Source organism: Mixophyes fleayi, chromosome 5 (assembly GCF_038048845.1).
Source record: "Mixophyes fleayi isolate aMixFle1 chromosome 5, aMixFle1.hap1, whole genome shotgun sequence".
NCBI classification, from domain to species: Eukaryota; Metazoa; Chordata; class Amphibia; order Anura; family Limnodynastidae; genus Mixophyes; species Mixophyes fleayi.
This window is the reverse complement of record NC_134406.1, coordinates 211215480-211240709: the sequence shown is the minus strand read 5'-3', so window position 1 is coordinate 211240709 and position 25230 is coordinate 211215480. Positions and strand designations below refer to the sequence as shown.

At 41.8% G+C, this 25230-nt stretch overlaps 1 protein-coding gene across 1 annotated transcript in view; it reads right to left on the bottom strand.

The window, feature by feature from the left end:
- Positions 1-835: 835 nt before the first annotated feature.
- Positions 836-25230, bottom strand: part of GREB1L (GREB1 like retinoic acid receptor coactivator) — a 109654-nt gene continuing 85259 nt past the window's right edge. Inside the window, exons 21-34 of the mRNA XM_075213393.1 lie at positions 20383-20498; positions 20067-20302; positions 19256-19809; positions 18864-18966; positions 17936-18094; positions 16237-16373; positions 14885-15046; positions 14583-14790; positions 14293-14461; positions 13656-13886; positions 4324-4465; positions 3624-3824; positions 3253-3391; positions 836-3134 (exon numbers count right to left, since the gene is read on the bottom strand). Coding sequence (XP_075069494.1) covers positions 2971-3134; positions 3253-3391; positions 3624-3824; positions 4324-4465; positions 13656-13886; positions 14293-14461; positions 14583-14790; positions 14885-15046; positions 16237-16373; positions 17936-18094; positions 18864-18966; positions 19256-19809; positions 20067-20302; positions 20383-20498 — 2721 coding nt within the window. The 3' untranslated portion in view covers positions 836-2970. The remainder of the gene's footprint in view (positions 3135-3252; positions 3392-3623; positions 3825-4323; positions 4466-13655; positions 13887-14292; positions 14462-14582; positions 14791-14884; positions 15047-16236; positions 16374-17935; positions 18095-18863; positions 18967-19255; positions 19810-20066; positions 20303-20382; positions 20499-25230) is intronic.

Here is a 25230-nt window from a genome sequence, read left to right as displayed (position 1 = left end):
TGAGAAACAGGTGATGAATAAAAAGTATCCTAGGTCCAGCCACACGCCACTCTCCCTTTCCCTGTGAAGAGGTATGATCTGCATACACTATGGCATCTCACTAGAAAAGGCTCTGGGGTCCCACAGGAGGCACACAAGGGAGTGGGAGAGGGATCTCAGCCGTCCTCTCGTAGAGGACTGTTGGGAAACAATTAGGGAAAAAACGGCTACCAGATCCATCTCGATGACAGAACATTCTTATAAGGTTGATTATAGATGGTACTACACCCCAAATAAGCTATTTACCCTTCTGCCATCTCGGACTGCTGGAGAGATTGTGGCCAGCAGGGCTTATTCTTCTATGTTTGGTGGACATGTCCAAAAAACAGCCTTCTAATACAGGGTTCGGGATTTCTTTACCTCATTACTTCCGTGCCCTGTGATTAAAGACCCTGGACATTTTTTCTTAGCTGAGTGTTTATCTGGGTCTTGTGGTCGATAGCCAAGTTAGCTTCCCACATGTTGGCCGCAGCCAAATGCCAGATTATTAAATTCTGGATGAAACAAGAACCACCCTACGTTTCCTTTCTTAAATCAGCTATCAGATTCATTGCATGCATAGAAAAAGTACCTACCTCCTACGCGATACAAGAAAACACTTTTTCTCAGGTGAGGGGCCACTTTACTTTTTCAATGGAGTTAGCCCACCTAGTCCCTTGATCCGAAGCATCCCTTACCAGTCCATTCTCTTCAAACGCCACTAAACTCTTTGGTTATGTTGGGGTGGGGGTTAGCCAATCCAGTAATCTACCTTTAGTGAGAACTTGTCTGTATGTACAAAGTAACACCACCAGTGTTTCAGTAAATAACTTTAATACCGTCAAAAATAGGTCAATTAAATGATAAAATGAACCAATCTGCACACAATAAAAACAGCATGAGGTAGACTGACTAGTGAAGCCAAATTCACCATGTTTTTGGTCAACAAAGTATCTTTATAAGCAGCATATTTCAGTACTCAAAAGAATTGGTTGTATAAGTTATAACATTATAGGCATGGTATGGATACTATCAATTTTCAGCTTACATTCAATATCGGCATTTTCCATGACCTAGGCAATGTCCGCATGTTGTCAGCCATATTTAGAAACAAAAGTAACACTAGAGAAAAATAGTACATTCATGCTTTCTTTGGTGGCAGGTAGAAGGTGGGTGCATTTACAAAGATTGCAGAATTGCCATCATATCAAAACGTGTCCCGCAGGGTACATGGTTTTCACAAACCTGAAAATGAAGTAATTTAGTGCAAATTGAAAAATGACAGCAGGCTGAAGGGAACCACATACTTCACTGCAGGAACGTCTGGCACTAAGGGCAACAATATTATAAAACAGAAAATTGCAAACATCACAATATACGTGTCACAATAAAAAAAAAAAACAAAAAAAAAAAACAAAAAAAAAAAAACACAGATTAAATATTATCCTTTAGTTTCTCTTAGCCCATTTGGTGTATAGTCCTTCTAGGAAAACCCCTGTCTTGAAATGGATTTCTTCATAGACAAAAATAATCGTGACTCTCCTGTTTTTGAACAGTCTGGAGAAAGCACATTCATTAAGGAGTACACCAAAGGCCAAGATCATTTTGCAAAAAACAAAACAAAAAAAAAAAGCTGAAAAATAAACATTAATCTAAAAGTGTGCAACACAAATCAATGCAATGTATGATACAAGTATGCAAACCTTTTTTCTAATATATTAAATATTTTGTTCTCATTTGTAAACAATTCATGGTTAACACTTTTGCAGATTTGAATTGCTACATTATCCAAACTGTGTGAAATGTTAAGGAATTATTGTAACTTGCATGTTAATAGCAAAGTGTGGACATGGTATTTAGGCGCAGCCAACTTGGTTTAGGCCTTCTAAAGGTGTTAACATTGGATGTGCACAAATTACTTAAATAAGAGAGAATGAATCTCATCACTATGTTAATAGGGACACATGGGTAATAAAGAAAGCAGGAGGGGTACACTGAAGCCTCATTAAAATATTACACAGGTCCTCCCCAAAAATCAGTGTCCCCTTTTCACAAGTGATATCCATGAATTGCCTTTACATACATTTTAATCCCTTTAACCAAATTGACTGCACATTACTGAAAGTGTGTGAAGATTGTGTCAGAGAACCAGTACATGCTTAATTATGATATGGAAATCTGTAACAAGAGCACTTAACGTTCTGCAAGGTTAGCATTTTTGAGTCATGGGTATGATACGTGCACATTTTGAAGTATGATGAGGGAGTATGTTCATTGCCGTGGTGGGTACCGGGAAGTTTAGGGTCCACAATCAGACAATATTGTGGCCCTATGGACTTGACAAATGTTCCCCCAAAAGGCCTATTTTGAGTAAGGATGGTACATCCACACTCTGCTAGAGCAACCATCAATGATTTGTATGCAAGACGTTCGCTGCATTGTTGCTCCGTCACTGGCTTTTTGTCAAAATAAACCGAATTATAAATCATAAAATTGCTGAATGAGGCACTGCTATTACATGTGGAGAGCCATAGAACTATTGCATTGCTTCATCACAAAACACATTGTTCAAGAATAAAAAAAGATCAACCCTGACACAGGAAGAGATTGCTCCGTTACCCAACTTTTGGTAATCGTGAACCCCTGAGAAGCAGTCTGCAACAGAACAGGTACATTCACTGAGCATGTTCATGACAATTCTTGTTATGGTTCCGGAGATTTTCAAAGCCAGTCGAGAAATCAGCTTTGTGGTATTTATTGGTCCATATGCGACTCAAACAGTCTTTCCTCTAAAACCGTATAAAATTGCTTTCCACATGACATCTTAGAAAAAGAGAAAGTTTTTATAGACAACGTCCGACTGTTTTGCACATGCTCCAGATGAATGTGTAAAGTCACCGTCTTGGCACTTCATAACCCCCCCTTCACCCCCCGATATCTTCCTCATTAAGCTCAAATGTGGCGTCCAGTAAGGAAATAAAGTGGTTTGTCATCAATACTGTTAGCAGTCTGAAATTCATCCCGCAATCTGAACTGCCATTCATCTTCCAGCTCCAACCGCACAATCGTTTGCCGGAGAGAACTTCTGTCTTGACAAATAACGCACAGAGTGGCACCTGGAAAGTAAAGGGAATATGGAGAGTTCAGCACAGCTTACCAGTCATACAACAGTGTACACTGAGCTACCTGCCCCAGCAAAGACCATGCCTGAATAAACTGGATGCCAGCACATACCTTTAAGAAACTTGAACTTCTTTAGCATCCCTGCACAGACAAATGAGTCACACAAATAGAGCAGCAGTCCACTGAACGCCACTCCCTCACAGTTCACATTCACAGAGTGTGGCCTGGAGCTCACATAGCACAGAGTCACCTGCAACAGGACACAACAGTTCATGTCATAGCTATATAAATAACAGACTTTTACATGCAGTCTTTCAGTACTGCTTCATGGCAAGTATTAAAATATGGGATGGAGCTCAACAAGCAAGGGGCAGGGGGTAGGAAAGGCATCAGGAGCGGTGTCATGGATAAAAAGTTAAACTATTAAGGAATTGCCACCCCTCTTAGCTACATTCTGTCTTTAACAAGAAGTCCCTTATTACCTCAGGTCCCAGATTCAAATAGCAGTCTATAGCCAGTAATGGGTTCCTCGGATTGTTAATGGCTTTCGGGAATAGCTTGTGAGCGCTGTACTGGAGAAACTTCTCAAGCAGGAACTGAGCTGGGGCAGCCAGGAGGGTCTGCGCGCTGTCTGGGGCGCACACATACTGCATGGGGGAAATAGGACCAGCACTTTCTGTAACCTGTATAGAAATAAATACTCAGTCAGGTAATGTACTCAAATAAATAAAAAAATAATACATCAGGTTTGCATCAACAGCAAACTACAGAATTTAACAGTTCTAGTAATAACAAATCTACCAAAAATTTTTTGTAAACAAACAGATTTCATTTTAGAAGGTGCTAAACTAAAATTTAAATAACAGTAAAGAAAATAAATCAAGTTTAGTTTTGGTAATTTAAAATCTTATTTAAGATCAGAGGACCATGGTCTAAACAGAGACAAAAAGAGAAGGAGGGGAGAGCGTAATCTCAGGGCTGGCAGGATGAAGGTAAAGGAGAGCAGAATATTTTCTGCAGGGCTTGTAATATAAGGATAAATAAGAGCATTATATTGCTGTAGTGCAGACAGGGAAAAGCAGAATATTGTACTATCGTGGTGTTGACAATGTAAGGAAAAAGGAGAGGGAACTATAGTTTACAGATTTTACATTAAAAAGTTAATAGCCAGGTAATGTTTACCACAATTTTGGGCTTGATGATGAAGTCCTTGTGTCCTCCCATATGAATATGCTTTTTCATTAGGCTGAAGTTGTTGAAGCAGCAGATCAGCATCCCACCGCTGTTTACTCGAAGGTTAAAGTCTATATCTTCACAGAAGTACCTGAAATAATGGAAAGTGTCACTGATCTAATGCAGAAAAGTCCTACAATAAACTATCCTGAAATAGCAGCAACACAAATAAAAAAATAAGCAATGGTCCTTCGAGATTTGACCTATTTTGAAAAATGATAGATCTCACTGTACCGCAAAGGTATGAACTCATCTCTATAGAGCAACCTACTGTACTCTTGGGTCTCAGGACAGGCACGGGAGAGAATGGGAGAAGGATTTGGATCCCACTCCCCCCCCCTCCCCCTTCAACCCCCAACAGAAAGACTACTGGGAGAGCAGGGAAAAACTAGCCATAGCTCTATTTCAACATTGAGCAATGGAAATGCCCATAACTTATTATAGATGGTACTACACTTCTGAAAAATCAATAATAGTGATCAATACCACCACAAACCTGGCTGCTGCAGAAATTGTGGAGATATTTTCATCCAAATATGGACGACTTGTTCAAAAATAGTACCCTATTTTGGTGAAGTCCAAAATCTCCTGAAACCACTATTCCATCTGTTCCTAAAGACCCCTAGATCTTACTCTGACTGTTTCTTGGAGTAAATAACATTTAGCTAAACTAGATTCCTATATCCTGGCAGCAGCCAAATGGCGAATTGTCAAATCTTGGAAGTGACCTGAGCCACCCTGCTCCTCCTCTTAAAACCCTTTTTATTGCACTCATGGAAAATATCACTTATTACCATGATAGAGAAAATGCTTTTATTTTAGTTTGAGCTCCAGAGTTATTTATGGAAAGACAGGCTTTACAGCTGAATGATCACTTAAGACTCCCTGAAACTTATCTTTCCCAGAAATCTATTTAAAACAAAAAGATCCCATTATAGAGCAAGAATAATACATAATTATTTTACTTTATACTAAACACAGAAAACAGAAAAGACTGCAATCCTTTCCCCTCCCAATACCCTTTCCCTACTTTTTGAAGGTTTTCTATTTATGATCTGCTTTTTATTTCTTGTTTATCTTGTCCCTGAATTGTAATTGCTCTAACTATGTAATCAAACCCCGATAGTTATGATTTGGTCTATAACATGGTGGACACTTCGCAGAAAGCTAAATCTATAAACCACCCTCATAGATCAATACTACCCATCTTGTAACTTACCTCGCTTAACACCCACCCAAATGGAAAACAATCAGATCTAATAGCTGGAAAGCATAGCAATTTATGCAAACATGTTTAATTCCCTCCCCCAGGAAGTCCATTATGATCCCACCACCATGCACATCGGAATCATAGCAATAAATAAGCTGGACAAAGATCCAAGTCACTGCACATCCTACCACACAATCTCATCGCTGAATGTGGATTTAAATCCTTTGTTAAGGTTTTGGCACCAGGCTAATCCAGACTAGGTGTGCCTTACCCTACATGCAGGCAGGCCCTGGATAACACAAGGTGCACAAACTATTCCATATTGCAAATGTAAAAAATTAAATAAAATCCAATCCTTGATCATGGCATTAGATGCCAGAGCGCCTTTACTGCATAAAATTCTAGCACACTATGTCAGACAATAGCCTATATGGGTTTTGGAGGACAGTTCCTAGTTTGTAATCTAGCACTGTACCATAATCTATCCTCTACAATCCATCACAGGCTTCCCAAACCCTTAGTTTCAAATTTCTAACAGCACTTGTCAGGGCTGCTCCCTTTCTCCTCTTATCTCTTCCCTTGTCCTCGAGTAGTGACTGTTAACAGGACGCCCTAGTGCTGCATGTGGGCTTCTGAACCTTCATCTGTGGCCACCAGCTCCTTCTTGATTTATTGTCACTTGATTATTATAGCTTGTAACACTTGTGTAAATGTCTGATGATATTTTATTACAGAAAAGGATCTCTTTCAGATTAAAGTTATTGTGCGCCTCTTTTGAAGGTTAGAGGGTCACCCATGATGCCCCTGAAGTGCATCAAGTTGTCATATCACTATCATAGAGCCTCTACTAAAATAAGAGGCTACCCAATAATCTTGGAGTTAAAGCAGGCGCATTTTGTGCCAACAACATTCGGCTTACTTCTCAGGCCAATTAATGAGGAAAAAACCCCTCAAGTCTTGATTTGAATATAACCAATACTATAAAAACGTTACTTGAAAAGAAGTTTTGTATTTTAATTTGAAAGACTGCCATTTAAAATAGAGTATCTATCCATCATCAAATTTTACGACCAGTTATACATGGCTATCTTCCTCCCCTCTTAATGGAGACCATTAAATCTTAAAAACCATCTTGCAAAATGGAACAGACTTCTGATGTCATGGATAGGTCAGATTACATCCGTTAAGGTGAACATACTGCGTTGACTCCTGTCCTTGACAATAAGTATTGTTAGCTCATTTCACTATACGATGTCTGTCCACACTCTCCCTGGTGACAAACTATGAGTGAACATTGCATAGTTGTACCTAAATATGTTCTACCACCAAAGTGCTCTAGATCCTGTACCCCCAGATTTTTTGACCTCAGCTTTCTCAGGACCAGGAAAAATCATTTCTTATATATCTATAGATTGTAAAGCTTGCGAGCAAGGCACTCTTACCTGTCTGTAATACCCAGTCTTGTTTTACTACTGTGTTGTTCCCATTGTAAAGAGCTACAGAAGATGCTGGCACTATATACATTTTTTTAATAATGTGTGATTTTTGTATTGCCTTGTTTGTTTGTTTTATTGCTAAATTTCATAAAGATTTAAAAATCAAATAATAAATAATATTGTAATGACAATCACAGTAATACATACACAACAAGATAAGAAACCGCATGAGGTCAAATGGGAGCGAGAAATGGACCTTGACCAAAACAATCGAAAAGCTTTGGGTTTCTATCTGAAAAATTGCACACAAGCTTTGTTATCAGTGACATCAAGTCCCCTCCAACATACACTCCTTCTCCCCAATCTCTTTTGGAGGCATTATTCAGTTATGATTCCCACCATATGTGTGAAAATGACCCTAACAGGTGGCTGATACAGACCTCACAAGAGTGTCTGTTCCCAACTCCCTCAAATTCTTCCCGCTACCCCTGCCGATCATGGGAATTTCTAAGCAAACTTGCAAAACTATTCAGACATAGATTGAATGCTACAAAACTGCCAAATAGCTACCGCTTGGAAGGAACCAAACTTACCCTGTGCTTGCTTCAGACATTAACAGAGTCTGAGATATCTATTGTATGAGATATATCATCTGTGAATCATTAACTGCTTAAACTAAAACCTGCTTGGAAATATTCCTTATAAAGCTTTCTTCTATTGTCAAAATAATATTTTTTATACATATGTAAAATCCATTTCTCTTACTGGAGTACACCGGGGAGATTTGGGTATAGAGAAGGACAGTTTGAACTGGCACTTTAAGAAACTTATGTTAACCAAGCCTTAAGCTCCTTCCTATCTACCTCACTTCCGGTTTCCTCAGTTTATGCTTAACCAAACCCGCAGAGAGAGAAAACAGAAAAAATAAAAAAAATAGAAAAACACACTCTTAAAAACAAGACAACGTCAAATGGTAGGAGAAACCAGAGCATCAAGAGTGGGTGCCCCATGTCCAACAATGGACTAAGAGAAATGGATTTCACGCAAGTATAAAAATACTATTTTCTCTGGCCTCTATTGGGGAACACCAGGAACATTGCGGACATCCCTAAGCTGCATCACGGGAGGAAACGATCAGAGAAACTGCACGAAGCACATTTTTTCCAAAACTTGCATCTTTGGATGCAAACACATTAAACCTGTAAAACCGAATGAATGTGTGCACAGAAGGCCATGTGGCTGCCCGACACAGCTGCTCACCAGTGGCACCGTGGTGTTCTACCCAAGAAGCATTCAGTGACTTTCTGGAGTGAGCCCGAAGATTACCTGGAACAGGCTGACCAGCCACGTTATAAGCCCGATGGATTACAGCCATAATCTATCAAGCAATAGTTACACTGGCAGCTGGCCAGCCTCTCTTGTGTGTATCAGAGGATCAAAAGATCCTCTTTCTTGCACACATCCCAAGTCCTACCCACATAAATGTGCAAGGCACGAACCACATCGATAGAACGAATAGAAACTTCGCACTCCAAAGACAGACGTAGTCAGGGCAAGAATGACAATGTTCTGATTTAAGTGAACTCTACAGGGTTCAAAATGCGGATGCTGCAAAGCATTAAACACCAAATTTAAACCTCAAGGTGCTACCAGAAGAACATATGGAGGTTGCACATGAAGCACCCCCTGAATAAAAGTTTGCACATCAGGCATTACAGCTAGTCTTCTTTGAAAGACGACAATAAGAGCCGACACCTAACCCTTAAGAGAACTAAGGTGCAAACCAGCATCCAGGCTGGCCTGCAAGAACATGAGCAACCAGGACAATCAAAAAGAAGAGGTAGGAAACCCCTTCTTTTAACATTAGGCAATATAAGTCTTCCAGACCCGATTATCTATCTTAGCCGAAACCGGTTTCTTAGCCCGAAACATGGTCTGCACCACGCGCTGACAACCCATTAGCTCAAAGGATCACGGCTTTAACAGCCAGACCATTAAAGTCAGGCGTTCTAAACCTTGATGAAATGAATCTTGAGATAACAGGTCTGGGCTTAGCGGCAGGTACCACGACCGACCCCCTGCTATGGAGAGAACTTCTGTGTATCAGGCCAATCCAGCACCACTAGAAGGACTGAAGCAACTTCCCCTCTGTACCTTCAACACCCTCGGAAGCATTCCTATAGGTGGGAACAGTTAAACAAAGAGGAACCACCAAGGAATAGACATAGAGTCTACTGAGACAGCCAGAGGATCTTTTACCTGGGAACAGAAGAGATGGACCTTGTGGTTATTAACGTCCGCTTGACACCACCTGTCTACCAAATGGCGAAACACCTCTGAATCGAGTGACCATTCACCAGGATACAGAGTCTGCCTGCTGAGAAACACGGCTTCCCAATTTTGTACCCCTTGAATAAAGATGGCTATAACTGGTGGGATGTGAACTTCGGCCAATTGCAAAATCTGGTGCATCTCGCGCATGTCTAAGGGACTTTTGGTGCTGCCCTGGTGATTGAGGTATGCCACCGCTGTGGCATTGTGTGACTGATTCTTCACCGCCCAGCTCTGCAGCAAATATTGCACGCTGATTAGAACACGTAACACTGAAGAAATTCAAACTTCCGATAAATCGGATGGAATTGTGGGCAGAGTCCAAAGACCCTGAAACAGCACGCGAAAACAGACAACTCCCCAATCCTGAAGGCTGGCATCAGTTTTGATCAAGGTCCAATCCCAGATTGAGAATGGACAGCCCCGGCAGTTCCAACTGGAACTCCAGTGTATGAGCAAACTGGACCACCTCAAAAGTTGATACCATCTTGCCCATAATCTTATACCGAAATGCAGAAAGGTCTGTTTTGCAGCCAACAGAGATTACCATCTTCTGCAAGGCTAAAATCTTGTCCGGTGGTATGAAAACTCGTTGTTGTCGGGTGTCACGTAAAAGTTCCAAAAAGATCATCCACTGGGTTGGGGTCAAATTTAATTTTTTGAAGTTAAGAAACCAACTGTGGGATTCCAGAGTCTGGATCACTACCTGGATATGAGAGAGAAATACCTCTGGAGTCTTTGCCTTCAAACAAAGATCATCCATGTCCATGACCACCATGGTCTTGATGAAGACCCGTGGGACTGTGGCCAGACCAAAAGGAAAGTACCTGAAATTGGAATTGCTCTGACCAAACCACAAACCTGAGGAGGGGCTAATGACCCTCCTAGATGGGAATATGCAGATGGGCATCCTTGATGTCCAGAGCCACCATGAACTCTCCCTGTTCCATGCTGTAAATCACTGACTGCAAAGACTCCATCTTGATCCTGGATACCCTGACCTGAGTGTTCAAGGAAATCAGATTCAGAATGGGTCTGAATAAGCAGTCTAGTTTGGAATAAAATCCCAAACTTTTTTGGGAATCCGGCACCAGAATAAACACTCCAGAAGAAATAAGGGATTGGACTGCCTCTTATAGAGCCAGCCGCTTTCGTGGACACGTGGAAAGCCCTGTGGTAAAGAACCACCTGAGAGAATGACAGAGCTGATTAGTTATGTACCTATAGTCCATAACTCCCCTAGGCATTCGTAGTAGACTGAAACCACCAATCCCTGAAAAAGAGAAGGAGGGGCAAAATGCCTGTCATGCGGGCTTGTCCGCAGACTTAGTTTGCGGCCACCGAGTAGCCCAGGCCTGACTCCAATGCTGCAAACCTGTAGCCCTCTGAATTTATTCCACCAAAGGAAGCAGTTCAGAAGGCATTTTTCTTGTCAACAAACCTTCAAGAGAGCTGTTCTGACCAGTGTTTTGCAGCTTTGTTGACTCATGCCGAAACCAAGGTGGGCCACATAGAGGAACCAGCCTCCACGAAAATAGACTTAAGGACAGCCTCAAGTTTACGGTCTGTACCATCCTTAAGAGTGGCTGTGTTGGGAAAAGGAATCATAGTAACCTTGTCCAGTCTTGGAACTAGAACATCCACATGTAGAGCCGCCTCTCATTTTGCATGAACCTCAGAAGGAAAGGGATAACAATGGCTGCAGCCGACGAGACACCTGGAACTTTCGATCTGGTGAAGCCCAAGGCTCAGGCAACAAATTTTTCAATTGGGAAGAAGCAGGAAAAGACAAAGATTGCTTTGTCTGCCGTTCAAAGACAGAAGGCTCAGCAGCAACAGCCGCCTCAGGAATCTCAAGAACCTGACGCACTGCACGTATTAATTCTTCCCCACTCTGACAATCAGGATGAACATCCTCCACCACAGAAGGAGAGTCCATATCAGAATCCATCGCTAATTCACCCTGATCCCTGCAGTGGTGCCGCCATCTGCTTAGGTGAGGAGGAAGGGTGTAGCAGATTTAAACATCCGCTCTAAGGAGGAGGAGACGAAACCAAACCCTGTACTGTGGACACAAGCCCAAGTACCCAAGCCAGTTCATCAGAATCCACTGTCACAGGTCCAGCTGGACCCGGACTTACTGAATCGGGACCAGAATCTACCTCACTCGCCACAGAGGAAGGCGTATTTGAAGTTCCACTCACAGATTGAGACCACACCAATTGAAAAAGTTCAGCCACAGTATTGGAAAGAGACCGAGCCAAGGCGGGCTAAGCTGGGACCAGAACCTCCTGGAGCACACAGCATGCGATCTTGAGACTGACAAGCCGCCCACAAGGCATGCGCGTCTGACTGTCCGGACGGTAACTTAACATTAAAGGCGGCACAGATGAACTTCAACTTAGAAGTTACTCCAGCCTTAACCTGCATGGATTTTCCCCCGGATATGTTAACAGATGGGACAAAACACACAGATAACACAGACAAATAAACAGTGAAAAACACAGTAAAGACAAGCAGCACACAAATCAAGTACAGAAAGTGAGCCTGTAATACAGCCAAGTAGCCCCCAGAGTCTTACGTACAAAACCCTGGGAAAGAAAACCCATCCCCAACCAGTTACCCTACAGGACACAAGACAGAAAAGGGGAGAAGCTGGAGCTGTAAAATGGCTGCCTATTCTGGTGTCTGCACACAAGAAAGTGAGACACCACCAAGGAAGAAGTGCATAAGAGGAACAACACCTCCCTCCCCAGGGCCCAGCACTGGATTGGCAGGTGTCCAGCCCCCTCCACCAATCCAGTGCCTAGCAGGGCTCACTATCAGTGACCCTAGCCTGACGCACTCTGCTAAGCTAAACGTCTTATTTTTTTTTCTTTAATTGATCCAGTGGCTGCCCCTAGCAAGAGGTAGCCTTACAGACGGCAGCGGCCATGGCTCAAAGAACTGAGAGCCGCTGGCTGTCAAACAACAGTAGGCAAAAGCCTCCGATGGCAAAACAAAAATTAATGAAAATAAAATGAACAGTAACAGAATTGGGCTGCTGCTCAGCCCAAACACAACCCATTTGCCAGGCATTTAAAGTAAACTGAGGAACCAGGAAGTGGGGTATAGAGAGGGAGGAGCTAGGGCTTAGTTAACAAAAGTTTCTTAAAGTGCCAGCTCACCTGGCCTTCTCTATACCCCAATGTCCCTGGTGTCCCCTAAAGGAGGTCAGAGAAAATTTATTTTTTAATCTTGGATCAGTCTCTCCTTTCCTCCGACACTACCATTTGTTGTCTGTCTAGTTTACATAAATATTATGAAGTACATCCCTTTACAGGAAACCTGAACTGCCAGAACCTAAAACTACTATGGCCAAAGTAACTCACCAAACAAGTAGTCTATGTCCAAACTGATGTCATCACTGTAAAGCTCAGCTTGATCTTCAAATTATGACTATTGCTCATTTAAGGCTGCATGACCATCTAGTAAAAGATTTACCAAGGTGATCCTCTCCATAGCCAGAGCATCGGCTGCTGCTATATGCTGGAGTTCAACACTGGCAGCCCAAGTCTTTCTCTCCACTGTAATGTAAAGTTGTTGAATTAAATGGATTTGCCAGTTCTGTATGACAGAACTAGAAGCGGCCATATAAAAACTGCTCCAGGTCACAGCTCTCAGGGCTGCAGCTAGGAGAAGGTGCACCTCAATAAAAAATGTAGGTAGGTGTCTTGTACCCATTTCAAAACCAGGGGTAGGCAACCTGCGGCTATCCAGGTGTTATGAAACTACAAATCCCAGCATGCCTTGCCACCTACCTGTTGGTTATCTACTGGCAAAGCATGCTGGGACTTGTAGTTTCACAACACCTGGAGAGCCGCAGGTTGCCTACCCCTGCCCAAAACATACATCCCCAGGTGTAGTTACCTATATGTGATTCTTATTTGTTAAAATTTACACAGGGGACAAGAAAACCAAACCCGAAGGCAATATTAATTGCATGCTTCAGACAATCCCAAGAGATAGGCACGCTCCTTGGGTGAATTCAATACAAATGTCGGTAGCAAGTATCTTCGTAAAGCTTGTGGCACCAGGAAAGGGACTCCTCACTAAAACCATGTGAATAATGTGGTGAATATAGCCTTTAAACATGAATGACATGGAATAAGTAGGCAGACGCCGAATTCTGAGTGAATAGGGACAGACAGACAAATATGCGCAATAGATGTTGTCTTTAGTAAGGAAAATATTATAAAAATAAGCACATATCTGATAAATGGACAGACCGATGCTTTGTATATCCAACTACTAAAACAACTCACCTGTTCAGGTCGTATTGCACATTCTGGGCCAGGTCTACGTTGAGCAGTATAAAGTCATGAACATGACCCCGGGAGAATGGACACTTAGGGAAGGTGGCATTTAACTTGCTGTTCCACTTCTGGATCCCAAGCATTGCATAATTGCTGATCTTGGGTGTGGCTTCCATGTGTTGTAAAACATGCTTCAGCGACACATTCCTAACGCCACAAGCATCCGTCTCTGTTGATTGGCTGCAAGTAACACATAAATACAATATTAATAAGATCCATAAAATAGAAAATTTATTCAAAACCATGTATGGCAAAGTGTAGCCCTTGTAAGTTGGACAAAGTCACCCATTACACCAAGGCGTCACAAGCCAGGACAGTCTGCAAACAGACTAAATCTAGGAACTAAAAATATTAAAAAATGCCAAACATTTATACCCATTTATATAGATATGAAGACATTCAAGATGTAGCTTTGTCATAGAATTTTTTTCTCTTTCTAGCACAGCATTCCGTGTGGTCTGCCTTATTTACATATGGAATACATAGGAATCTAAATGGCACCAATTGGTTTTTAAATTAAGATATGTGTTAAATCCTTTACAATCTCTTGGCACAATCCATTTCCACACAATAAATAAATGCTAACCTTGACTGCTCTGGAACCTTTCTATGTACGTTCCATAAGACACAGGAGTCATCCATTATAACAATGAAGGGCCACACACATGGACGTTTGACTCCAAGCTCCTCCATGCGATTTCTCTCCAGCTCCAAGTTGTGGTAAGACAACTCTTTAATAAGGAATCTAGAAGCTCCTGTGTTTGAAAAGAAAACAACAACTGTTTTGTTTATTTATTTAAACACATAGAAAGTCAGTTTTTTCATCAGATCAGGGATGAACAGGAATATATACAGTCTACACTTGAAATGACTTACCGGCTCCTGCGTTATTAAACATGCTAGGAAGAACTAGCATGATGTGGTTTGGCCAGTACTTTCGGTAAAGTGGCATTTCATATTCCTTCACCACCATGATATGCAGGTGACTGATGCCTTCCATAGCATGAAAAAGGTTCAACAGACCATGCTCATGGCGCCCGCTTGAAGGGGTGAAAATTGGACTTCTAACCATGTTTGGGTTTTGCTGGTGGGTAAAAAAAATAAAATAAATGTTTACATTTTAGTTTTGCTCAAATCCAACACTGTCATTTCTGCAAAGTGCAGTGAAAACCACTTACTTTATCAGACACCAGAGGGAGCATCATGCTCTCCAGGTACTTGCCCTGTTTACTAAACACAAAATGAAGCTCTTTGGACTTGGGTATGATGAAGTGAAGCTGAACCTCCTCTCCAAGCATTGAAGATGAAAAAGTGAAGGCGTGTATGGTGGATTCAGGCGTCTAAAAGAAACGTTAGGTATAGAGGTTATTAGGGTATAATCAGGGGAGGGCTGGCAAATTTTAGCCCGGGGGGCAAGACTTGACTTAGCAGCCTTTTAGGAACTTATTAAAAGGGAAATGAAGGTGGCCCTGTGATCCAGTTCCAAGGTAGCCCACTATGGAACCAGCCCGGGGGGCAAATGCCCCCCTGCCCCTGGGTATAATGTGAATTGTCACTTTCTTATGGTATGTACTCTTTGGTGTTCAGGGAATGCAGAACACACTACAGATTGTATGTACAAATGCTTAAGTCTGCATGTGATGCAGATATCATCATGACCACTTTTTTAAATGGAACATTTGCGTTAGAGACCACTGAGATGCAACCCAATCCATGTGTTAAATTTCATTTTGTGGGACATATTCAACAATAACCGGCCTCTATGCGCAAAGTGGCCACCTTTACAATAGTAACCAGAGAGGAGAGCAGGTAGATGCGGTGAGCGACCTGAAGATCCCTTTACCGCGATGCTCTCCCAATAGGCGTCAATGAGTAACGCCGCCATCAGGCACAAGTTCCGAAAATCTTTGATTTTTGGAATCTGTTAAATAACGCTAAATAGCAATCTGGACGACTGCTTTTGTATACAACAACAGTGGGCAATAGCTGGGATCCTTAATGTGGCAGCTGTTCCCTTCAAAACAGCCACTTTCAGGGAGATTAGGAGCTTCTTAAATTGGCCCCTGTCTAGCTAAATGTATGAATATAGTGCAAGCTGTGCTCATTGCAGACTGTTATATTATCCCATGAATCATGCTGGTTCTACCTTCTTTACCATTTAGATGAAATCTACTCAATTCTGCAACTTGGATAAATAGGTCAATAGCTTCGGACTATAAGCATGTGGTGACGATACTAATACATTGCTGCAATAGTGACTTTAAAAAGGTAACACTACAAACATTTAAACACCTCCTCCCACTTCATTAGGATTAGCATACGTATACATGGTTTCTCATTTCTCTCTCTGGACCTGGTAAGGCCATTAGGACGAGTCACCTGGACCACTTGTGGGGTCACTGCAGCCAGTTAGTGTGGTTGGAAGACTACCGGACACGACAGAGACGGCAGCGGTCATCTGCTGTCTGCATTTTCCAAAATGTTGGATATCGATTCTCTTGAAATCAAGAGGAACTTAATTATTTTTTACCTGTAATGTGGAACCAACATCCATGTACTGATGACACTGCTCACAATGATGGAAAGTGTTGTAAGATGCATATTTTGTAAGCATCATAGAAACGGTTTCACGTTTCCGGGGCTCATTAGGTCGCACTCCCAGTGACTCTGCAGAAGAGAAGAAGAAATCTTAAAAAAATAAATAGTAAAGCTGCCATATACAGTAGCGAATGATTAATTAATCACTATGTAACAGATTCAGGAGATCATCGCAAATATCTTTCAGTTCTGATAAAGTGATGATCAGTGGTAACATTTTATATGTGCATTGTCTTTAAATCTAATGTCTGCTAAATCTACTAACACTTCAGCCATTCTCCACCAGTATGAAATGTATGATAACCGAGCAGCTTGCAATCTGACAAAAATTAGACTTTATGTAATTGGGAAGGTTTACACATGTTCCGTTAATGTTATTAATAACCATTACATACAGCAATTTGTATTTTGGGTTCAATGGTTCTTTAGAACAGACAGCTACAAATTGCTTAACACACATTAACATACGATGGTACATTGTGCATTGAACATTAATACGAACGTATTTGCAGTCTGAAATTTTGGATAAGAAATGGGGGGCATTTTACTTTTATTTGCAAAATGTAGAAATAATAGTGCAAATAATAATTCATGGGCTTGAAGTATACTGAAAGCCAATACTACTTTTACATAATACAGAGTTGGAATAAAATGGATACACATGAACAAGGTTGCAATCAAGCAGTTTGTAACGTGATTATCTTTGCAACTGACAAGAAACAGGAACTAAATCCTGCAATTTATTAAAACTATATGTAGTTTTTTGTTTAACCGGCAATAGCTGATAAATAACATTGAAAATGTAGTTTCTGCACAAGAGAGACTTTCAGCTGGTCTCGATATGCTCTCCGTTTATACGGCTTTCTGCACACAGTCACTCGATAGTATTACTGTGAATTATGGCAGAGCTAAAAATAGACTGTGGAATAGATTATATCCTGAGGGTATTTAGAAGGAAAGTTATAAAAGCATCACATTCTACTCTGTGCACTGGAAGGGCTGTGGTTTTTAAACAGTGCTCAGCAACTCCTTACATGGTTTAGTATTTTCAGCTTAGATTATTCTGTGAAAAATCTGAACTTCCAGGAAATGTCAATTTACAACAAAGTTATACAGCTCATAGCAAATTCATCTGCCACTTTTCTATAGAAAATACTGCTCCTCTATCAGAACTGAATGCAAACCAAGCAGACTAATCAAAGTACACAAAATAGAATCCAGGTCATCACCATTTAATTATATAGCGGCACTGATTCCGCAGCGCTGTACAGAGAACTCATTCACATAAGTGCCTGCCCCACTGGAGCTTACAGTCTAAATTTCCTAACATACACAGACAGACAGACAGAGAGAGAGCGCGAGAGAGAGAGAGAGAGAGAGAGAGAGAGACTAGGGTGAATTTTTATAGCAGCCAATTAACCTACTAGTATGTTTTTTGGAGTGTGGGAGGAAACCGGAGCAGCCGGAGGAAACCCACGAGAACATACAAACGCCAAACAGATAAGGCCATGGTCGGGAATTGAACACATGACCCCAGTGCTGTAAGGCAGAAGTGCTAACCACTAAGCCACCATGCTGCCCTACAGGTCAAGCCAAACTGATTTTGGAAACTGATTATTAAACTACTGCACCTTGTTTAGCTTGTGAAATGTGTTCATTGTACAAAGGGCTGATGTGTCGATATTTTGGATCATGCACAGTGATGTCAAAGGGAATTTTGCTGAAAATTTCAATATCTGGCCATAGCTCCATGTCTGTTGTGCGCTTTTCATCTCCTTCCTGCTCCCCACCTGCAAGAGTAAAAAAAAAACAAAAAAAAACAACTTTATGAACGATACTAAGAAAATGATTTAAAACTACCTAAAAATATATCCTGATTGGTCTACTGTGGGAAAATGTGGGTAGCCCAGTGACCTAGCCCAAGATAGCTCACTATGGGGCCTGCCCCTGATTGTTTTTAGAACTCCTACTACTCTGCAACTCATGACAAACTGTAAAATAGGGGTTATGCATTAAAACTATTATATTAGGAACATTATTTTCTTTTCAAGCTGTGAAAAAATGAAATATCTTAAATATGTACCATTTTTGAAGAAAAGATTATCTTTTCACGTGAAAGATTCATAACAGTTATGCGGAACTGGTGTCTTCACTTGAACCTATGATTCCATACAGGAATTTGCCATGCGCCCCTTAACCATTTTCAAATGACCTAGGAACTTGTGTGATGACTTTGTACAAACTGACTAGTATTAATGTCCAACTACAAAATGTGTACTCTTCTCTTTCTATAAATAAAATATTCTTTTTTTATATGGTCGCAAATATTTTAAAAAATGATGTTTTCTCTCATTCCCATAATGGCTGAAAATTCAGTGATTCCGGGACATTTTTACTTGCGTCATGATGAGATGTTACGTGCTTAAAGTAGCATAAACCACTCCCTTGTAGAAGTCCTTTGCTCAATATGATTAGTGTAACTCATTTATACCCACCAGTATACAGACACACACAAACCAAATTCCGGCTACTATACCTTATAATGACTAAGAGTCCTACCTGCATCTATAGCCTCCTCATCATAAACGTCTACCTCCAGAAGCCGGATCAGCATACGGTAGAGTATCCTGAGGAACTGCAAATAAGCACCGGTTTTACCCACCTTTAAAAAACAGGGAAACTGTGTTAGAAATAAAATACATTGAAGATTGAATTTAACGAAATAAGATTTCAAATGCAAAGTCACTTAGAAATTACAAATTAAGAACACGATCAATCCAACACCTAATCCAAGATAAAAGGACAAGTATAAATTTATTTAATGCCTTCGTAGCCCTATTAGAGTAAAGTCAATACTATAGGAAAATGATCAATAATATTGTAAAATAAATCTAGCTGAATACAAGAAGATTTGTGACAAAACAACAAATAAACCACATGCCAGTAATGACCTGTGAGGGTCCAGTGAGAAGAAGACGACGTGGATGAACATTCCTTGTTCCTAAAGGCTCACTTGTGTTCACAAAATCGGCATGATGCTGTCTGGCTGATGTCCACTGCCTGTAGTAAAGTGACTGTTCTTCACTGCTTAAGTCTTTAGAAATTAAAGGCCTCAGTGATCTCAACCAACTGACATCGGAATGGGGCAAGAGGAAAACTGCAGAAGGTGTTTGCCCGTTTTTCTGAGAAGCCAAGAGATTATAAGTAGCCTTTGAAAGAACCACAATACGGGGCAAAGCTAAATTCAAAGTCCTGCGTTTGCGCTCTGAATGATGAGTCCACTGGAAAGTCTGTGATGATGAGGTGGATAATTTTGAGGTCGTACTACTGGCCAGTTGTGTTCCTAGTGAGTCACATTCTGGTTTGAGATCACTAGCTGTGGAATTTGGGTAAGTGCCTTCATCCACTGAGCTGTTGGCAACATTCTGAAAGTCATGGTTTGCTGGCTGTCTCTTGGTTTCATCAGCTGCACTTGAGGAACTGACTCCATTTTCTGCAATGGAACCTGTGTCAAAGAAAACACTACACTTTAAACCACATAACACCATTTGGCTTAACTAACTTTTCAGCTTCAGGTTAGTTCAGATGTCCATTTTATACACTCCAGCAATATATTTTCAATCAGCATTTTCCATTATGTGTACAATTAAATATTAACATGACCATTTCTTTTAGCAGAAAAACATGCACATTATGGGCCCGATTCAAATCAGAACGCAACTTGCACGCAAGTAAAACAACCACCAACAAGTAAATACTAACCTGAAGTGCCTGTAACTTCACTGCCATTACTATGTGGTCTGTCCAAGTCTATAAACAGCTCATCAGAGTCATTCTCAACTTTGTCCACATCCTTGTCGCTCAGGTCCAGAACAGTCATAGGTTCTCTAATGACATCTCTGGAAACATAGCAACAAGCAAGGCCAATTTCTTGCTCCAATGCCGTTCGGGTTAAAAAACTGGAGTCAATTAGCCGGAGATCACAGTACTTTAGTGATCTAAAATACAAAACATATTTTTAAGCTTCTTTTGAAAAAAATATTTAAAAAAGAGAACTATGATCAGTCCATTCACATACCTGGGGAACGTTTCTCCATGGGGGTCCTTGCCAGTAAGAACTACAATGCAAGGTAGTCCTTCCAAGTCCTTAAATGTTCTAGGAAGCCAGTCATCTTGTTCACATCCCCTCCACACCTTGATAAGTAAAAAAATAAATTACATTGTTACCTGCAATCTAGTTACGTAAACTTCTAAAAATACAAGATATTTGAACATAAAAAACCCCATAAAAATATAGAAATATTGACCACATACATTACAGCCAATTTAGGCAGATGCACTTACCTGGAGGCAGATTGAATAAATTAATCTGCACAGGAACAAAGTTAATCAGTGACAAAGTCACCGCAGGCAGAATTTTCCTCAAACTGATCAATAATGATCAGATTGAGAGTTCATAATAACCATTTTTGAACTTGCATCCCAAATGCCTGTCCGTTTAGAAAAATCACAATAGCTGCATGTGTGTGGCTAGCTTAAGTCCTATCCTATTAAGTCATGAGCTATATAGATTCTAAGCTCCACTGGGGCAGGGACTGCTGTGAATGATTAAATATTTTCTGTAAAGAGCTGCAGAACATGTAGCACTATATAATTAATGTTACCTTTGCCTCTAGAAAAACACCAAAATATTCTTCAGTGAATAAAGGATTTTTATACTTATGATAAATCTATTTCTTCGATTCCATCTGGGATACACTGCTACCACAGGGTTGTATGTGGGGAGCTTGTAGTTGGCACTTGAACTAACTTAATACTTGCTGACAGAACTCCTTCCCTCTGCAACCCCCTGTAGCCTCAGTGTAATACAGAAAGCCCCAGGGAAGGGAAAACCACCACTTAAGATAAAAACAGCAGAAGAGCAGAAGGGAGGGAACGAGATGTGCCCCAGATGGAATCAGAGAAACAGATTTATTGTAAATATAAAAACACCCTTTTCTCTTTCATCCTATCTGGGGGACACTGCTACCATGGGGACGTTCTAAAGCAGCCCCTTGAAGGGAGTGACCACTCTTAAAGCCCAGCATGCAACACTGCGGCCAAAAACCAGTTGATTCGCTAAAACACAAAGTGCAGCCCATATCACCCCAACGGAATAGGTGGAATTGCCGCCAAGACAATTTGACATAGGCCGACTTGACAGAGAAGGCCTGTCGGACAGAGGACAGAATGCTCCTAGCAATGGTCTGCTTAGCAGCCAGCCTTTCGTGATCTCCGTATGGGACCATACGAGCAGAAACCAGTCATCCTAATGTTGGACGCCCACACCACATGAGATAGAGTCTATCTTACAGAAAGCCAGCTGAGATAAGGTCCAAAGAGACAGCCAGCTCCCGAAGGACTGGAATCAGAACCTCCAGATTCAATTTGAACCCTAAAAAGCATCATAGGCAGAGTGAAGGGACTGAATAAAGAAAAGAACAGACTGCACGGGCACTCTAAAGAAAAATGCAGCCCAATTGTTTAACCTTTTATTTGGCTTTGAGTGAAGGGACTGTACACAACAGTCCTTACATTGCATAAAATGGAGAATATGGTTAGCCACAAGGGGCCTCTGGCCTTATACCCTGCACCAAGGTCCTTGGTCGAGTAACACCACTACCACGTGGTAACCGTACTTCAGCTGAACGCAATGAAGGTGTTAAGGAATGAAAACCCAATGCCATAGGCCACCCCCAGGTGCAGAACCCATAGAGAGAGGTCCGCACCTCTTCCACATTCCCAGGTCTTTACGATAAACAGAGCAAGTCAGAGAGGGAAAGCAGAATCCAGAACAGTCAGGAACTGATACGGAGACTCGTCTACAGACACCCGTGGAAAGCAAGGAACACTAAAAAAAGGTAGTTGTGAGATAGACTAATGCTCACACCCCTCTACGAAGTACTGTGCGCCCTGTGATACTATGGAAGCAACAGGTTTCTGGATGAGAATCCCCTGAACCGTCAAAAGCAGACCATAACGGTCCTGAACAAGGGGGGGTCCGCCAAGGTTGTTCCCGGACCTGAAATGCCCAAATTGAAGTCAGAAGAATTCTAAGAAGGGGCCTCCTTCATAGACCCTGCACAGTGGCAGATGGAAGGTCCCCTGCATGATCATGACGTCTACCTCAACAGTAGGAGCCCTGGTCGTGAACAGAATTCGGATCCTGGTGACATTGGGCAAGATGCCCTGAGATGTATATCAGGTAATCCACTGCCGGCACAGCGTCTGAAGCTCTGCGTGGAAAGATTCCTTTCTCGGCGGGACTGCTGCAAAAGAAGTCTACCCAATGAACAAAGGCTGTAATTTAATGCCTTCAGGAGCTCCTGGTCCCGCCCAGTCAGTTGACACATGTCACGACCATGATATTGTCACACAGAAGGAGGATTGGAACCCTTAAGGAAGTGACCAAGCCCCCTGCTGGGGCAGTGACATGACCTTATGGTCCAATTTATATCCGTAGAACACTCTCCACAATCAGGTACCTGAAGTCATGTACCTGAAGTCAGATACCGATCCCCTCTGTGGCGAAAGGCCGGCCTCAGTGTCACCGTTACATACACAGGGCAATGGCCTTGTCTGTTCTGAGATGATTCCGTCTCAGGCCCCCATTGAGATAAGAGTGTGGAAATTTTAAGCTCACACCTACCGTTACAGACCTCACTCAAAAGTAACCCACTCCCTGTTGTACAAGTCCCGTTCCTAGACTTTTCCCAGAAAAGCGGCATATCAGATATCAACTGAAAAGAATGGAGACCACAGTGGATCTTAACCCAAAAGTCGAGTAGAGATACATAATGAGGGCTCGTAGAGAGAGTAGGAGACTGAACGGCCTGGCTGGCTAGGGAAGCCGAAGGAGGATGTAGTATAACTCCTCTGCCCTGTATCATCCCGGCAAAAATAAGCCTTGCTGATCTGTTTGCGGGATCCCGTGTAATAGTGTGGTACTGGACTGTGTCTGGATCACATATAAATAACTTATTTGTGGCTGGATCATGTAGAAATAATTTATTGTAGTAATATACTTCAAATCAGAGGTGCAGGCACCAATGTATAATTGCAAATGCACTTATCGTTTTACATTGGGATGTGTTATGTAGGGAAATGACTTGTTTGGGGTTTTGTAACTTTTCTTTGGGAATTCCCACGTAGCAATAGATTGGAAAAAAATGTGTATTCTGCAACTATCTGAAGAAAGGACCCATGTTAATTAGACCTTTTGATGTGTGAGTGTCCAACACACCTGAAGGCACAGGAAGGTTTAATTAGACTTGCTGTTAGATTTCCTCTGTGTCCATCTATACTTCTGGAAAGATTGCTAGTACCACAGACTGGCATTTGAACTGGCCTTGTTAAGACTACTTGAGCTAATTAACCATCTTTTGCTTCAAAAACCTGCTTGAAAACGTCTCCAGGCTAAATTCCTGTGACCTACAGATTAGACCCAACTCTAATCCGTTCCCAACTGTTCTGAGGTTTGAACCCAGCTTTCCGGTACCACCGCGCTACCCAGCAGCTCTGGCCAGTGTGATAGGCCAGGGGGAATTCAACCCACAGCAAGAGGTCATGGGTATCGGCCCAGGTACACTAGCAGAGACAGTTACCCAGAAGGACCGCAGTTCTGGATGCCTGTAAGTAGTCCAGTGGTGGCAGCATTTGTAAGCCCCTCATACTGTGGTTAGAGGGAGCATTTGGGATAAAGAAAGGGAATGGTGGCAAAGTAAGCCCAGCCGGTTCCCAGCAACAACAGACAGGGTGGCATAGGCGGTCCATCCTGTCACATGGACTAAGCAGAATCCGGAACACGGCTCTTGACAGCCTCCGGAAGCTAAAACTCTGAGAAAAAGAATCAGCTACCCCAGGAATGGCTCTGGCTGAAAGGGGTCTGTCTTTGGACTACTAACCGTTGTCAGACTCACCGCCCCCGAGGGGCCGTCGGAAAAAAGTCACTCTCGGAGCCAGTTTGTTTTGAAATATACCACGGGAGGAGGGCACTTATCTCCCTTGGGCTGCCATACAATGTATGTCAGCCTTTGGTCCTAATGAGACCCAACCTGAATAGGATGAAGGTTTGGGGAATTTCTACAAACTCAGTGTCGGCACAGCAGTTTGTGTTACTGTACACAGCAAAGTGTATATAAACTGTGGAATACCATTTGACACTTAAGAGTATTTAATATATCTATACATATGTACACAAATAGGTGCTGAATATCATATTAGTGAACTGTATAGATACATATATACATATCCATTGATATACATATATACACATGCAAAAAATTTTTATGAAAGTACTTAGCCCTCCTAGTGGCCAAGGACCATCAGTGACAGAGAGGAACCTGTAGCCATGTAACCGGCTTCCTGTCTGCAGTTCCCACTTCAGGAATATACCATTGTATTGTAGCAGAGGTAGGTGGTGGGGAAACACCTATTCGGGCTGCTACACCGTGCTTTCTCCCTTAGCTATTGCAGTATCTGTCAAAAAAACGCTGTTTTTTGTGGCGCTTCTATAGTAAATCTGCATCAACCTCATACTCCTAGGCTTCTTGTGTGGGCCGAATCGTGATCCCCACTTCCCCTCCGGGATTGACATGATCTGAATTAGAAATGGCTGCCAGTGTATGTGCTTCAGTGCAGCACAGACAGTTTTTATTTTCATTTATTTTACAATTAAAATAAAATCAGCAAGATGTAGCTGCAGAGCAGCCACAGTAAGCCCAACTCCTTGGGCACGCAACAAACACTGAGGGCCACAGGGGAGGAGTTCTGCCAGCAAGTATTAAACAAAATTAATTAACTTATTCAGTGCCAACTCCAAGATCCCCACATATAACCCCATGGTAGCAGTGTCTCCCAGATAGGATGAAAGAGGAATCACCAATAA